This window comes from Muntiacus reevesi, chromosome 2, assembly GCF_963930625.1.
Source record: "Muntiacus reevesi chromosome 2, mMunRee1.1, whole genome shotgun sequence".
Classification (NCBI taxonomy): domain Eukaryota; kingdom Metazoa; phylum Chordata; class Mammalia; order Artiodactyla; family Cervidae; genus Muntiacus; species Muntiacus reevesi.
This window is the reverse complement of record NC_089250.1, coordinates 22,417,803-22,434,356: the sequence shown is the minus strand read 5'-3', so window position 1 is coordinate 22,434,356 and position 16,554 is coordinate 22,417,803. Positions and strand designations below refer to the sequence as shown.

The window sequence follows — 16,554 nt, the reverse complement described above, 5'->3', positions numbered from 1 at the left end:
CAGATATATAACCCAATGGGTAAAAAACAGGCATTCAACTAGGGGGATGTGAACCTATGCGTGCACACACCATGTGACATCTGAGGCCAGGTCACAAAAAATACTGTAGTTTTTACTATGCTCTCTCTTATTCTGGGAAAAGTTAACTCATTTGACGAAAAGCTAGGTAATTGTAAGGACACTCAAACAGTCCTACAGAGAGGTCATACAGCAAGAAACTGGGGTTCTTCCTCAGCCAGCACCAACTTACTGGTCATGTTATTAAGCCATCTTGGAAGCATACCTATCAGCCTTAGTCAAGCTTTCAAATGACTGTATTCCTGCCTACATCTTGACTACAATCTGATGAGACCCTGAGCAAGGCATATCTAGCAAACTCTATCTAAATTTCTAACTTAAAGAAACTACGAGATAATAAATATTTATTATAATTTTAAGTCACTAAATTTTGGGGTAATTTGTTATGCTGCAACTGGTAACTGATACACATTTTTGTTATATGCACAGGATGCTACCACAACAACAACAACAACTAAAAATGTAGGAGTTTCAAGGAATTAGTGGGCAAGATCTGGAAAGACTTTGAGGAAATGATGAGTGAAAGCCTAATGAGCATGGGAGAGACTATTCTCAGTCTTTCAGGGGGCTGTTAAGGAAAGCTAAAGGAGAAAAAACATTAATGTAACTGAAAAGTAGAGGAAAGGGGGTTCTAGTTAGGTAGTAACAAAGTTTAGCAACATTGGTGCCCTGAGGTAAGTAAGTAAAATTGGTGCCCTTGGTAACATAAAAAAGAGAAAATGTACTTAATGAATGACTTAAGTAAAGAGATTTTTCTAGGTAATATGTTAAAAGTGTAGTCTTTTTACTATTTATAGTAAAGAAAAACTAAATTGTGAAGACCACTGACAAAAAGGAACTAATACTTTCTGGTTTTAAAAATGTCAGTCTTTCCAAACAGCAATCAATACGTAAGTAAGGACTAGCTTCCAAACAAACATAAAATGTAGGCTATTTCAGAAAATGCCTGCATGAGAGCGAAGCCAGCGGTGTGGCTGTAAAACCCATTGTTGGAATCTGGGAGAACCTGAAACGACGAGAGGCGTTAGGATCACGAAAGACAAAGAAAGAAAGAGGAAATATTCCAGACAGGGAAAAAAAATAAGAGACTAGAACAACTGAATGCAATGTGTGATCCTGGACTGGATTCTGAACCTGAAAACAAGTTTCCTTCCTTTAGCATGGAGGACATCCAACCAGGATCTGAAGATCCAATAGTTCTGCAATAATGTTAATTTACTGACTTTATACTGCAATCATGTAGGAAGTTCCTCTTTTTATTAAAATTATACACTGAAATACTTAGGCTAACAGCATTATATTCATAATTTACTGTCTAAAGTTCAGGGGAATAAAGACTACACAGAGAGAGAGAGAGAGAGAAAGAAAAGGCAGGGGAGAAGGGAGGACAAGAAAAGGCTAATGGGATGAAATGCTAACATCTTGAGAGTCTGGGCGAATGGCACAGAGAAATAATGTGTAGTATTTTTGCAACTCTTCTCAAAATTCTTAAGCTACTGTAAAATTAAACATTTTGGGGAAAAAATATGTTAATCATTCTGACTGGCTGCCCAACATAGAAAGATAAAACTAGCATTAGTTATAAATGCTATACTTCTTAATTAATCACATCTCCTGTCACTCTTTAGCTCCACCACACACACTCCCAAATATTCTAAATTACTATTCCTGAAAAGCCTTGGCCTCTCTTAACTCTTTGTACATGTAGAAGCTGAAAGTTTTAATGTGAGTGAAAGATTTCTAAAGGGAAGTACAAACACAGGAGGTGCTAGGTAACTCTCAAAGGTGAAAATTAAAAAAAAAAAAGAGAAGTAATGACAACTCTGTGACTAAGAGTTTTACTCCTTACAAAAAAGAGGGAGTTTTACTCCTCCTTTAAGGAACACAGAAGTAGCCCAGTACTCTTCAAAGAGACAAAAATTCCTAAACAAATGGGAAGTCCAGTCAGTCCCCTGAGGCTCACAAAACACCAACCAAAAACCCATCTCCCCCAACCTCCCATGACACCCTAACAGTACTTATTCTAGCAGTAACTTGTTTATCTGTTGCCAGTTACTAATAACAGAATGGAATCAAGGGCAAGTAAGAGGGTAGAATACAGGGCAGGAGATAAATCCCTTTAACTTAGTAGGGGACAGTTGGATTTCTGTCATACCTAGTTGGAACTGAGTATATTTCCATAAGATACACTACCACTAATGGTAATATGGATGTAAAGTACTGTAAGCCTAGTTCTATACTACTAATACATTATAAATTAGCATTGATGAGTGGAAGGAGGATAAAGTGAGGATCAAATGAACTGATACAGATTATCTCAATACAAGAAATAACCACTGATTTCAAATCGATGACCTCCAACTTAAGTCTTCAGAAAAAAAAAAAAAAAATCCTTTCTGAAGCTGGGAGCCTCAAATACAACCACCTGTCTCCAAATCTGATACACCTTTTAATTTCCTAACTCTCACCCACACCTGGCTCTTCAGCAGTGCTTCTATAAACACAAACATGCTAGGCTTAAAAAAAATTCTACTTTATAATGAACACTAGCTAACATTAATGGGAAGACAGTCTTCATAAACAATAATTCATGATCCAAATTGTTTCATGATTGAATTAAGCCTCTTCTATACTAAACATAGCTTTTAATTCATTTCAAACACCTATTTTAAAACTATATATGCCGATTTTTAAATTTTTATAGAAACTGTCCCTTATTCAAAGTTGAATTTCACCAGTAACTTCTCCTCTTTCCCTGCTGGCATTTCACAGTTAATAACCAGTAGTAATACACCTTGGTCCACACAGAAATTCTCTGAAAAGCAAAGGCTTAAGAATTTTTTGAATTTTCTTACAATTATATATAAGAAGTTAACATAAATTGATTTCATTTTAAAATAAGTGAGTTAGATAACACAATATTTACTATTAAATACTCTTTATCAACATAAATATAATAATAAATATGTGCAAGAATGAACGCTGATAAAAGAACTCACAGGGAATATGATTCTAACATATCTTGTGAACAATATCACCAAAATTCAGTTCATAATATACAGTATTTTACAACACTAAAATCTAAATAGATGATAAGTACTATCTGTGAAAACATTTTATAACATGATATGCATATTTTCAAGACAACCCTACTAGATGTTAAAATCTTAAAAGAGGTAAGGAGGGATGAAGAGAAAGAGAGCCTATAACATCCGATTTCTACAGCTATTAATATATCATCACTTAACAGCAAGATACCATAATTTAAAAGTTGCCTCTCAAATATTCCCAAGGCAAGAAAACAAGTTTAACAATAATAATCTCACGGTCTTTATAAATTATCAAGAAATCTCAAATTATTAGAAAATAAAAAGTACAAGTCAATTTTAAGTGTGACAACAAAATCAAATTGTACTAAATTCGTATGTCCTAAAAGTAAACTTCAAATAGTATTTACTTACTAATGAAAATAACAACTGCTAGAATTTAATGCTAAACAAGTTTGACTAAATACATTGTTTTTTAATCTACTATCCAACAACTGCAAAAACTCATAACATGAAAACTTTAATTCATTCCTAGAGAGAAAGAAGATTAATAAATGTATGAAATACTGTACTATATTAACTATGCTCTATAAATAACATGACAGGGCATATATCAAGATAAATGTGGTCATACAGCAAATACTTCTTTAAAGAAGAGAATGCTCAAGAAATGGCAGACCATAAGACCATCATTAGTATGACCTCCCTCTTCACAATTTATAATAAGCCCTATCTAAGACTTATCATTCACGATTTAAAAGCTTAAAATTTCACGATGCTTGTGACAAAACCTGCTAATTAAACTAAATCTGCCATTTTTCCATCAGCAATGCAGATAATAATAGACAATAAAATCAAACCCTGCTTTCATTATCACAAAACTACTCCGTTAAAGAACTCAAAATGAATGTGTACTTGCTACCTAAGATCTACCAAAAATATATAAACCTTCTGAAGGAGAATATGATGTTATAATTATTATTCACTAATAACTAGAAAATTAAATTCAAAACAAAAAGAAATAAAGCTTTCAAAATATTTATCTTCAAAAAAGAAACAAATTCTAACTAAATTCAGATTTGTTTTTAATAACATTAGCATTTTAATTGCATTCCCAATCCTGTTTTACAAACATGAAATTGTTACGTGATTTAGTTTTCAGCACAATCTGCAGAAATATGTTCCCAACTAGTTGAAACCAACTGCTTAAGAGTAATACCCTTTTCTAACTGAAGAAGTTCTTCACTTCGTTGAAAACAATTCACAGTTGTATCCTTTTCCTATGTGGGCAATATGTTCTAAGAATGATTCTATAATACTTATTGGTTTACTAAAATATTACTCATATCCTTTACAATAAGTAAAATGTAAGCAGAAAACAGGTAAGTCAGAAGACGACAGATTAGTATTTGGCAAGCTTTTAGTCTTTTAAATAAGTGACAAAATATTATCAAATAATGGTATGACATTTGATGATTAAAAAAATAATAAACCATTAGCACATGGGGCAGTGGGGCGGGGGGCGGGGAGGACAGTCAAGAATATATCGAACTTCAAAATCTTCTATATTACAAGGGAAAACCTGATGAGATTCTTTCTTACATGTGAAATGAGTTAATAATATCTAGCAATAAACCATTATTACTAAAGTGAATCAAAGATTTCAACAGATAACCAGAGTAACACATGTAAGAAATTGTTCTCATGCCTTCAATCAAGTTTTTAATATTTCAAATCTTCAGTTGAAATGGGCATGACCATATTCACAAATATGGCATACAATTTTAAACCTACTTTTTGACTTAATACGCAGCCAAAAATTTTCAGTACTTCAATGTTTTCATTCAGCTATCAAGAACTTAATTTTATCTAAAAAAGAAAAAAATCTATTAAGTAGATGTGGTACATTTTAGCAACAACAAATCCACTTACTTTTTTCTCTTTCTCATGATGTTTATCCTGAGAGTGAGAGGAAGAATCACTTAAACTTGGATCATATGACCTATTAGATCCCCGTTTGCTCTTTTTCTAAAAGAGAAAATATATATACATATAGGTATATGTATATAAAGTTTTAAATCTTGTTAGGTTAAGACCAATTCAAGTGTGAAATATTTTAAAATGTCTACTGAAGGGAAAAAAAAGGCTATTTCAAACTACATAATCCAATTCAGACATCATCCATATATTATCTATTTCATTATAAAAGAAAATATAAGCCTAAACCTAACATTAATGCCATATTTTTGTACATTTATTAAAATGTGTGAAAACAGACAATATTTTCAAATAAGCAGTGGCTTATTTGTCACTTTATTACAAAACCACCTCATTACCAAGATCAACTATAGTTTTCAATGTCTGCTTTAAAATATAAAAGACATTTCAACAAAAAGTAGAGAATACCATATTGAAGAAGGATGCCAAGACCAGAAGAAAAATTTTTAAGAGTTACTTTATGCCAGTAGGAAAAGTAAGAAGCCTTTTAATCTCACACTTTCAGTATTAAGGCATACTATTTTCTAAAAATATGTCTCTGCAGTTCATATAGAGAAAAAAAAAAAAAAGGGAAATGTCAGCATTACACTCATGCATTTTTCAAAGCAATACTAAAAGTAACACACATTTTTGTTTAAAAGACTCACATAGATTCATAATAAAGTATGACAGTGAGAGTTATTTCAGGTGTTAAAACTTGGTGGTACCATAACTAATTAGTTTAAACTAGATAAAAATGACTATAAAAGATGATCAAATTCCTTGCAAACACAGAGCTCATACAATCTAATTAAATTATTAAACAGACTTTTCCCCAGTCACCAAATAGGATAACAGCACATTAATAACTAACAATGAAAAAATTCTATTTGCACAAATTCCAAATCCCATTTTCATTATTTCTATATTTTATCTATATCATCTGATTTAGAAAATAAAGATTCCAATATGCTTTTAGTATCTTAAAGTAAATTTTCAATTTTACTATCTCAAAATTTCTCCTAGAAGACTCTGATATTCTTTGGCAGTCATTAAAAAAATAAATCAGTAAGTATATGTTATTTGGTATCTTCAATATCAAATAATATATATACACTCTCAATACTTTATATGCAAGAGCCAGAATACTGGAGTCATAAGCTGCTCATTTCATGAAAAAGAGTTCCTTTTCTTAAAAAAAACAGTCCTATTCAACAGAGAAAAGGAACAATAAAAAAATAACAAGAAGACATTAAAGAAAAACAAAGAAGCCTTCAATTTTCAGTATACAAATATGGTATCAACTAAAGACTGAGAAACAGACAATGGGGAATTAAAGAAATACTGATCCTTCAAAGGAACACAGACACAAAATATACAATGATTAATCAAATAGTACTAACTTATCCATGTTACTATGTGACAGTAAAGACTAATCAAATCTAAAATATTCCCAAAGTTGTATTTAAATATTTCTTTCTCAAGACCTCTAATGAACAAGCTACAAAAGAACCTTGTTTCAGTGTTACTATCCTCCAAGCAAATAAAAATGAAAACAAGTAATAAAACCAGTAATAGTAATAAAGCAAAAAGATGTGAAACAAAGTGACAGGGAATCACAAATTACATAATCAAATGTCCAAAATTAAGTTAACTGAAAACAGTGGTAAATTATAAAGAGTTCTTTACACATTTTTATTTTCTACTAAATGTATACCAACAGTTACTATTAACTATTAATATATACTCTAAACTAGTGTATTTTAGAACAGTCACCTTTGTAAATGAACTCAAGCAAAGCAAAATCTTCTAAAACTACACAGCTTTTAATTCCCAACAAACACACTAAGAAAACTCAATCTGGAGCAAAAGCAACCCCCAAAACAGGGATGCCTTAAGACTCAATTCAAAGCTAATTATTATAATTGTAAATTAAATTCAAGACAGATTCTTACCAGCTTACTAAAATGGTATTTACAGTAGCCACAATATTGGACGTTATCTGCACCGTTACCTTCCTCTTCACAAAGCAGTCCGGCAAACTGAGCACTGAAAAGAAAAGCCGAGGACATCAACAAGGTTTAAACCACAGTATATGCATGTGTGTGTGTAAAACACCTCATGTGCGTGTATTTATGTATATGTGGATGTGGACATATAGATGTGAAACTTAAAATTCAATTCCAAGCACGCAGGTATCTCTTAAGAGAAAAGGGGAAAATAAAAGGCTTTATTCTAGCTGAGACTAAGAACATTCCACCCCATCTTTTGATTGCTATATTTTTAAGACTATATACATGGTTTAAAATAAAACTTTTTATCCATCTCTAATAAGGATAGAGATTTTTGCATGCTTTAAGTCACCAAATAGACATTAAATTTCTTGAAAGATATCCTCACCACCCCAAACTTAACACTTCATTTGACTTTTCAATCTGTATCACAGGTACAATTAGAAAAGGCCAGGTATCTAAAGGGCTTACATGACATGTGATGGTATTCACCCATGAACGCAGATTATATTGTTAGAAGTAAAATGCTTCAAGTCATAACATAGTAGAATAGATAAGAAAAACAGAAGCTGTGTTTTTCTAGTCAAAAACAAGGGAAGAAATGAAATTAAAACCTAAAGTTATGATAATATCTTTTTTATGAAGTGTTAATGTTTATAACCATTTTGTCAATTTGACCTTCCACTTTCAACATTCCAAAATTATAGTACTAGTATGTATGTCACAGACAAAGAAGGTCTTTCATCTTTGGAAAATTAAGTACAATATTAAGGAAATTTTTTTAAATTTATTTTTTACTGAGGTATAGTTGAATTACTGGAGTAGGCAATGGCAACCCACTCCAGTACTCTTGCCTGGAGAATCCCATGGACAGAGGAGCCTGGTAGGCTACAGTCCATGGGGTCGCTTAAGAGTCGGACATGACTGAGCGACTTCACTTTCATGCAATGGAGAAAGAAATGGCAACCCACTCCAGTATTCTTGCCTGGAGAATCCCAGGGACAGAGGAGCCTGTTGAGCTGCTGTCTATGGGGTCACACAGAGTCGGACACGACTGAAGTGACTTAGCAGCAGCAGCAGCAGGTGAATTACAACTTTGTGTTAATTACTGCTGTACATCAAAGTGACTCAGTTATACATACATATACACACACACACTCTTTTTCATATTCTTTTCCACTATAGTTATCACAGGATACTGAATGCAGGTCCCCGTGCTCTAACAGTCGGACCTTGTTGTTTATCCATCCCATATTTATTAGTCTGCATCTACAACTACTAGTCCCAAACTTTCAATCCTGCCCTCTCCCATCCTACTCCCCCGTAGCAACCACCAGTCTATGCTCTATGTCCCTGACTAGAGAACTACATCTAGAAACCACATGCCACAACTAAGTGTTTCCAGGTCACGACTAAAGATTCTATATGTTGCAACTAACACCAGGCGCAGTCAAATAAATAAATATTTTTATTTTAAAAAAAAAGAACTGCCCATTTCATAGTAAATACTCAATGTGTATTAGCCACTCAGTCATGCCCAACTTTTTGTGACCCCATGGACTGTACCTGCCAGGCTCCACTGTCCATGGGATTCTCCAGGCAGAATACCAGAGTGGGTTGCCATTTCCTTCTCCAGAGTATCTTCCCAACCCAGGGATCAAACCCAGGTCTCTTGCACTGCAGGCAGAATTCCCTGAGCCACCAGGGAAACCCAAATACTCAACACATGACACTTATTATCATTAACTAGTATTCTAAGGAAGTTAAATTTGTGTTTGTTAAATGCACAAAATGCTCCTTACAGTAGCACACATTAACAAAACAATTTGGAAACAAAGTGTCTGAAAATCTGTGAAATGTTAATTCAATACCAATATCTGATAGGATATAATGTAGTCATTTCCATGCTGCTATGGACTGTATTTATATCATCTCATCAAAATTTTTTTGTGAGAAATTATCAGAAAACAATGTTTCATTTAAACTGCTATTAAAATTATGCAATGAATATGTACATGGATAAAAATAAAAGGAAGCATGAACAAAATAAAAATAGAAGGTCATTTAAAAATTTAAGAAACTTTATAAGGAATAGCCACTATTATATAGAGAATGATGGTGATTGCCTTTTTTTCCCCTCTTGAAATACAGGCAGTGAAAAAAACACTACCATTCACTAAATCCTTACTAGTATTTCAGGCACTGCACTAAGTTTATCTACATCAGCTCTTGTAATCTTAATAACAAATCAAAGAGTAGGTAAACAACAGAAATATCTTGGGCAAAATAAAACTGAATAAGACACTAGAACCAGGGTTACTTACTGGAAATTCACTCTGGTAAATACACTCAATTATTAGAATTATTTTTATTACAGTAAGTAAATATAAACATACAAACTATACCAACAAAATTTAGTTTAAGTAATATTTGGGTACCTACGTCTTTAACTTACAAGGTATTCCGAATTTCAGTTCTGTAAAATGACAAAAACATACTTACCATGTCACATGGAAAGCCTGTCGACATCCATGTTTATTACATGTCATGCAAGCACCAGTGGCTGCTTTGCTTTCTCTTCCTTGTTCATCACAAATGTAGCAAGTCTTAGGGTAAAGAAAAATAAATAAATAAAAACCTTACAAGTGCTTTATACAGATATGGATTTTATAGTTATCTTCACAGCTCAAAATCAGGCTTACTAACTAATCTACTCCAAAATATAAATTTATTTTTTTCTATTTATATCTATTTTACAAGCAATACAAATATGAAAACATCAATACAGACATAAATAGTCCTCGTAGGATTTCACAAGGCACAGTTTCCTAGACTCAAAAATCCCACAAGACAGGAGGAATCCTTACAGGCAATGAGGCCAGGGTGAAGAATATAGCTTACGCCACCTCGGTATTAAAATCTCCTGTCCACTATTTAACTGATTCCTGTAACAAAAATGTAAAATGAGGTTTGTCTTTCTTTTCTGCTGGAAGTGAGCATACAGAAAGGAATTGGATAAAGGGAGCTGGGACTCAATGGGTGAAGGACAGACCTTAATGAATGAGCAAAGTTTAGGTCATTCCAACTGTTCACAGAATCCCTTCCATATGAGCTATCAATCAGCCCTGCTAACCTGACACACTAGGTCTGGGAGGAAACACTTTTAAAAGATCAGAGGTGCCCCCAAGAGCTACTGGCCAATGAACACTCCCAGCAACTTTGACATCTACCTGGCCCTTTTTCTCAGGTGAAAATAGCTGATAATGAAAGGCTAAATTACAAAAATAGCAATCTTCAAGTATATAATAAATAAAATTATCAACTGACTGTAAGTATACAAAAAATTAATGCCTAACTACATATAATCAGATGATGCAATTCTAAAAATAAACCAATCTGAATAAGGTATAACCTAGCCAACATCAATAGGATCACATCTATTTTTTAACTTGGAGAAGTTTTTCCCACAATGCACTGTGGTGCCAAATTACACCATTCAATAATATTTACAAGAACACAGTTTCCAAAAGCCTAATATTTAGACAAGTAGGTAAATGAATTTCAACTTCTCTGCTGAAAGATAGAGACTGAACTGAATTACAAAAATTACTTTGTATGTCTAAAAAAGAAAAACCCAAATTACAACAAAACTAACCAAGACACACTAACAATCATAAGAGCATCTCTAACTGTTCACATTACCAGAAGGCAGTATCAAACAATTATAATGGGATAATCTAACATACATATTTTAGCCTATAAATGATAAAATTAAATTTTTAAAAGAAAAGTACAAAGCAGGTTGAAACAGTAATATCTTAAAATATTCAGGGGCAATATGCAAACAGACCTCAAAGAATATCTCAGTAACTTCCAAAACAATTGACAGTGAAAAGACACCATCATTTGACCATTCAATAAAACTAAACATTATGACAGATATCACTTTTAAGGAGTTAGGCCTTCCAGATATATGGAATAGCAGAGTTAAGAGGTCCAGGAATCCTCTCCTCAGTGAATTAAATACTTCATAGGTGAAAAAGAACCACTTGAAGTCTCTGTATAGAATAAGCTGCTCCCGAGTGTATGTGTGCTCAGTCATGTCCGACTCTTTACAACCACATGGATTGTAGCCCACCAGGCTCCTCTTTCCATGGAATTTTCCAGGCAAGAATAATAGAGTGGGTTGCCATTTCCTACTCCAAGGCATCTTCCCGACCCAGGTATCTAATCTACATCTCTCACGTCTCCTGCACTGGCAGGCAGATGCTTTACCATTGTGCCATCTGGAATAAGCTACAAGGATATACACTACAACACAGGGATGATAACTAATATTTTATAATAACTATAATGGAATATAACCTCTAAAAATTATGCCACTATACTGTATATCTGTACATATATAATACTGTATGTCAACTTAAACTCTCTGAAAACTGTCCTAATGGCATGCAGCAAAGAGACTATTTTATCCAAGATAATCTACTAAATCTCATTAAGAACAGTGAGCATCTGTGGCACTTGAGCCTGGATGTGTCCCCATTACCACCCTCACCCCCACAGCTCCATGTGATGGCAGTTCCTTTCTGGGTAGTGCTGTCAAGAAGGTGAGGGCTCCCCCTCTCCCCAAGCCTAGAGTTTTATCCAAGGAGGGTCAGGTCTCCAGGGTCAGGTCTCCAGTGACTCTCGTACCACTATTCATCCTGATAGCTCCTACTCACAGACTCCCAACCCTAACAACAGGCCAAGATTCCCAGTGTTCTATCAGCTGGCTCGCAGAATGGAAGCTACATGCTAGGAGGGACAAGCTGGGCTACTTACAGCCTTCCCTCCTGCCAGGACCTGTCAGAGGACAGGCGTCTGTCCAGCAGAAGCGGGGCGCTGTCTCCACCCCCAGCTCCAGAGAAAGCACTAGCGCAGAGGCTCTGTCTCCACAGGAGAGAGAATCACTCTCTAGAGTGGCTACCTCCCCCACCATGCTTAATTTCTAACAAAAAATCATAAGGCACGAAAAGAAAAAATATGACTCAGTCACAGGGGAAAAAAGCAGGCACTGGTACCTGCCTTTAAGGGGAGTCAAGATGTTGGACCTAGACCAACAACCAATAGAATTCTCGAGTTTAAAACTCACTAAAAGCACTGAACAGTAGATTTGAGTTGGCAGTAGGGAAAGAATCACTTTAAAAACAGATCAACAGATTATACAATCTAAAAAAACAGATGTTTTCAATAATACCACCTAAAGAACAGTTTCAGAGAAATATGCTACACCATTAACTGCATTAACAGATGGTTAAGGAGAAAATTATGAGAGAAGAGAAAGGGACATACACTGTATCTGAAGAAATAATAGCTGAAAACTTCCCAAATTTGATGAAAAACAATAACCAACACATCCAAAAAGCTCTGCAAACTCCATATAGGATAAACACAAACAGATCCATATTCAAATTAATGAAAGGCAAAAATAAGAAACTCTTCACTCATCATACACAAGGAAACCTGAGGTCTTATTAGAAATAAAATGGGAGACAGAAAGCAGTAGAACAACATTCAAAATGCTCAAAGAACAAGAATCCTACATTCAGAAAAAGCTATATTGCAGAAATAAAGATAAAATAACAATATTCTCAGAACCAAAAAAACAGATACTTTGTTTCTCCAAATCTAACAGATTTACAAAAGAATTTCTAATAGAATTACAAAAAGAAATTCCTTAAGCTAAAATCAAGTGACACTAGACAACCACTGCAATGCACATATAAAAACAAAGAACTCCAATCACTTACACCTCAGTAAAGCTGAAATTTTTAAAAACACATATATAGACCAATTTAAAAACACACAGAAAGAGCTCTGACAAAGACAGTTCTGTAGGAAATGATAAAGACAGTACTTTTTTTTTTTAACCAATGAAATCCATTGTTTGTGGATAATGAACATATCCAGATTTTCCACTGGGTCAAAATCTCCTTTTCTCAGTCAAGTTTCTCGGTTCCAGGGCTCAGTTTATCACTCTATACATAGGAACTTAACTAAAAACAGCAAAAGAAAACTCTGGGGACTGAAGCTCATCAAGGACTCAACACATTTTTACATCACTGATGTTTCAAAATGGCACAAGGTCATTCACAGAGGCAGCTGTGGACCATTACAATGTAGAAGGCAAGAACCTGCAGGAATGAATAGGGACTGTGAAGGAGTGGAGACTGCAGTGACACTGCAGAGTTTTCAGAGCCATCCATAAAGTGAGTCTTACCTTTTAAGAAAAACACAGATATTTCTTTCTCACTTTGTTAATTTAAAAAGCAATTACCTAAAACAATGTCCATAAATTGTACTGTTGGGACTATAACATATAGAAACATAATATATGTAACAATGACAACACAAAGAAAGAGAATGGGGAAAAAGCTATTCTAGAGTAAGGAAATAACATCAGATGGTAACTAGAACCCATAGGAAGAAATGAACAGAAACAAAAATGGTAAACAGAAAAACACACTCTATAAATACATTTGTGTGCATCTTCTCTTAGTTTAGTTTGTGGGAGTCTTCTCTTAGTTTGGGGCTTCCCTGGTGGCTCCAAGGTTAAAAGCATCTGCCTCAATGCGGGAGACCCAGGTTCGATCCCAGGGTTGGGAAGGTCCCCTGGAGAAGGAAATGGTAACCCATTCCAGTATTCTTGCCTGGAGAATCCCATGGACAGAGGAGCCTGGTAGGCTACAGTCCACAGGGTCGCAAAGAATCAGACACGACTGAGCAACTTCACTTTCACTTTTCACTTTCACTTTCTCTTAGTTTCTTTAAAATATGTAAGATTATATAGGGCAATAATTTAAACTATTTTGGGGCTTGTACTATTATATAGAGACAAAATATCTATAATAGTAATAACACAAAAGTGGGGAGCAAAGAAATAAAATAAATGCCATGAACTTTTTATATCTTACTGGAGGTTAAGCAGATTCTATGAATTAAGATGAATATTATAAACCCAAGAGCAACCACTAACAAAATAATCCGAGAAAATATAATTTAAAAGTACAATGGAAGATGTAAATCCAATCATATTAACAGCACTGAATATGAAGAGACTGATAAACTGGATTTAAAAAAAGCTCTATATGCTGCTTATAGTATGCATACTTTAGGTTTGAAGACACAAGAAAGTTAAAAGTAAAAGGATGAAAAAAAGATATACTATGCAAAAGGCAACCAAGCACAAGGCAGCTGAAGAGGTTCATTATATCAGATAAAAAACAGTCTTTGAGAGATTCTATAATAATAAAAAGGATGTAACAATTATAAGTATATGTATATGCAATGATCAAGAGCTTCCAAAACACATAAAGTATGAAAAAAGTGATTTGAAAGTTTTTATTTTCTCATTAAATAGCTGTTGGATTGAGAAGAAAAATTATAAACTAAAGAACTGAGAAAATAATCCCAAACAACAAAAATACATCTAAATAAAATATCAAGTATGTGAATAAAGTTATAATCAGAAGCAAACTCACAGCCTAAAAGTTTTCACTTTAAGTAGGGAAAAAAGTCATAGTTTGACCTAACATTTTGAGTAACAGAAACAATGTTCATATATCAAAAGGATTTAAGGCCAGATTCCAACTCTACCTAAAAAGTAGAGAGCTGAGAGAACATCACTCCAAATCTATTAACAAAAAGCCATTTAAAATTTTTTTAAAAATCACAACTTTTCTTGTTGTGAAACTATGAAAGATTTGCAGTTGCAAAGGCAACCAATTAGCCTGGAAGGGGACACCCTCTCCCAAGCCACCTGAAAATCACAGGCCATTCAGAGACTCTCCAATAATAACGTAGCAACGGAAGATGTGGAGGAAGGGGTGCAGCTAAGAAATCAGCTAAAATTTTAACAAACTGCTAAAAAGGCTGATTATGGGTTACTGCAATAGTACAGAACCAGTGGAACCACAGACAGGAGTTAACACCTACTCAACAGGCTCTACTCCAGGAAGACTCACAAGAAGCTCTGAGGGAAAACTGGGAGCAAGGAGGCAAAACAACCACAAAGAATCTCTCTTGGTTGTGCAGGCATAAAGGACAGGATTAGGTGCCACTGAGGAAAAGACATGAAATCCCACCTCTTGACCAGACACTCCTTTCAAAAGCCCTGAGCATCTGGGGGACTGGAAGCAAACCCTGTCGCACTCAGGGCATGAGTGTGATGGTTAGGAAGACAGAGAAGAAAAAGTGTTAACTCATGAACAAGGTGCAAGAAAAGTTCCTGACCCCAGGCTCTGTTAACGACATCATCAGAGATCTTCTCGCATTTTAGGAGAGGCAGGAAGCTTCTCCCTCACAAGTCTTTCTAGAGATGTAAAGCAAAGTCAGCCAAAGGGAGGAGGCAATAAAATGGTAAAACCCTGAGGTCCAGGTATACAGAAGCCCCGTCATGAGTCTGGACCAAAACAACAAAGAAATCAGAAGTCCAGAACATCAAATCATAAACAACAGCAATGTAGCACTGACGGAGGTGGCGGGGGGTCGTTATCACAAAAGTGCAGCAAAAGGAAGAAACCAACCTCTGTGGCACAGAATCACCCAATACTCCAGCCCTCAACCTAAACATAACATATCATTAGAGGAATAGAAACAGGGAGGACACCCCAACGGGTACAGGAAACAGATCACCAAGCCAGAGAGAGGTCACACAATGTCACTGTCACTGCATTTTATTAGTCAAAAGCAAGTCACAATGCAGCCTGAATACAAGAGATACGGTATTTAATGTTGGTGCAAACATAAACTGATGTAGCCACTATGGAAAACATTATGGAGGTTAAAAAAACCCCTAAAAATAGAGCTATCATATGAAAAGATATGTGATCCCCTATGTTCTAAGCAGCACTGTTTACAACTGCCAAGACATGGAAGCAACCTAAGTGTCCATCAGCAGATGAATAGATTAAAAAATACATAGTGGGTGGGTGGGTGGGTGGGTGTGTGTGTGTGTGTACACAACAGAATATCAGTCATTAAAAAGAATGAAATAACACCATCTAGAACAACATGAATGGACCTAGATATTATCATGCTAAGAGGAGTAAGTCATAAAAAAACAAATGTATCACTTACATGTGGAATCTAAAAAAAAAAAATAAGAACTTATTTAAAAAGAGAAACAAAAAAAGAGAAAGAGAGAGAAACTGATTCACAGACATAGAAAACAAATCTATGGTTGCCAAAGGGGAATGGTGGGATAAATTTGGAATCTGAGAGTAACATATACATACTACTATATATAAAACAGGTAAACAACAAGGCCTTATTATACAGCACAGGGAACTATATTCATATCTTTAATAACAATAACCTACAATATAAAAGAATCTGAAAAAGTATATATATATATGTATTTATGTGTTATATAGATAGAACTGAATCACTTTTCTGAA

The 16,554-nt window shown here is 34.6% G+C and overlaps 1 protein-coding gene across 5 annotated transcripts in view; it reads right to left on the bottom strand.

The window, feature by feature from the left end:
• The window catches only part of MLLT10 (MLLT10 histone lysine methyltransferase DOT1L cofactor), a 219,936-nt gene that overhangs the window by 125,705 nt on the left and 77,677 nt on the right, over positions 1-16,554 (bottom strand). For all 5 annotated transcript variants that reach the window (XR_010661422.1, XM_065921077.1, XM_065921078.1 and 2 more), the window contains exons 6-8: positions 9,617-9,720; positions 7,058-7,151; positions 5,058-5,153 (exon numbers count right to left, since the gene is read on the bottom strand). Coding sequence is in view for 4 of the 5 variants with exons in the window: in XM_065921077.1 (XP_065777149.1) it covers positions 5,058-5,153; positions 7,058-7,151; positions 9,617-9,720 (294 nt within the window). In the remaining variant the exon portion in view is untranslated. The remainder of the gene's footprint in view (positions 1-5,057; positions 5,154-7,057; positions 7,152-9,616; positions 9,721-16,554) is intronic.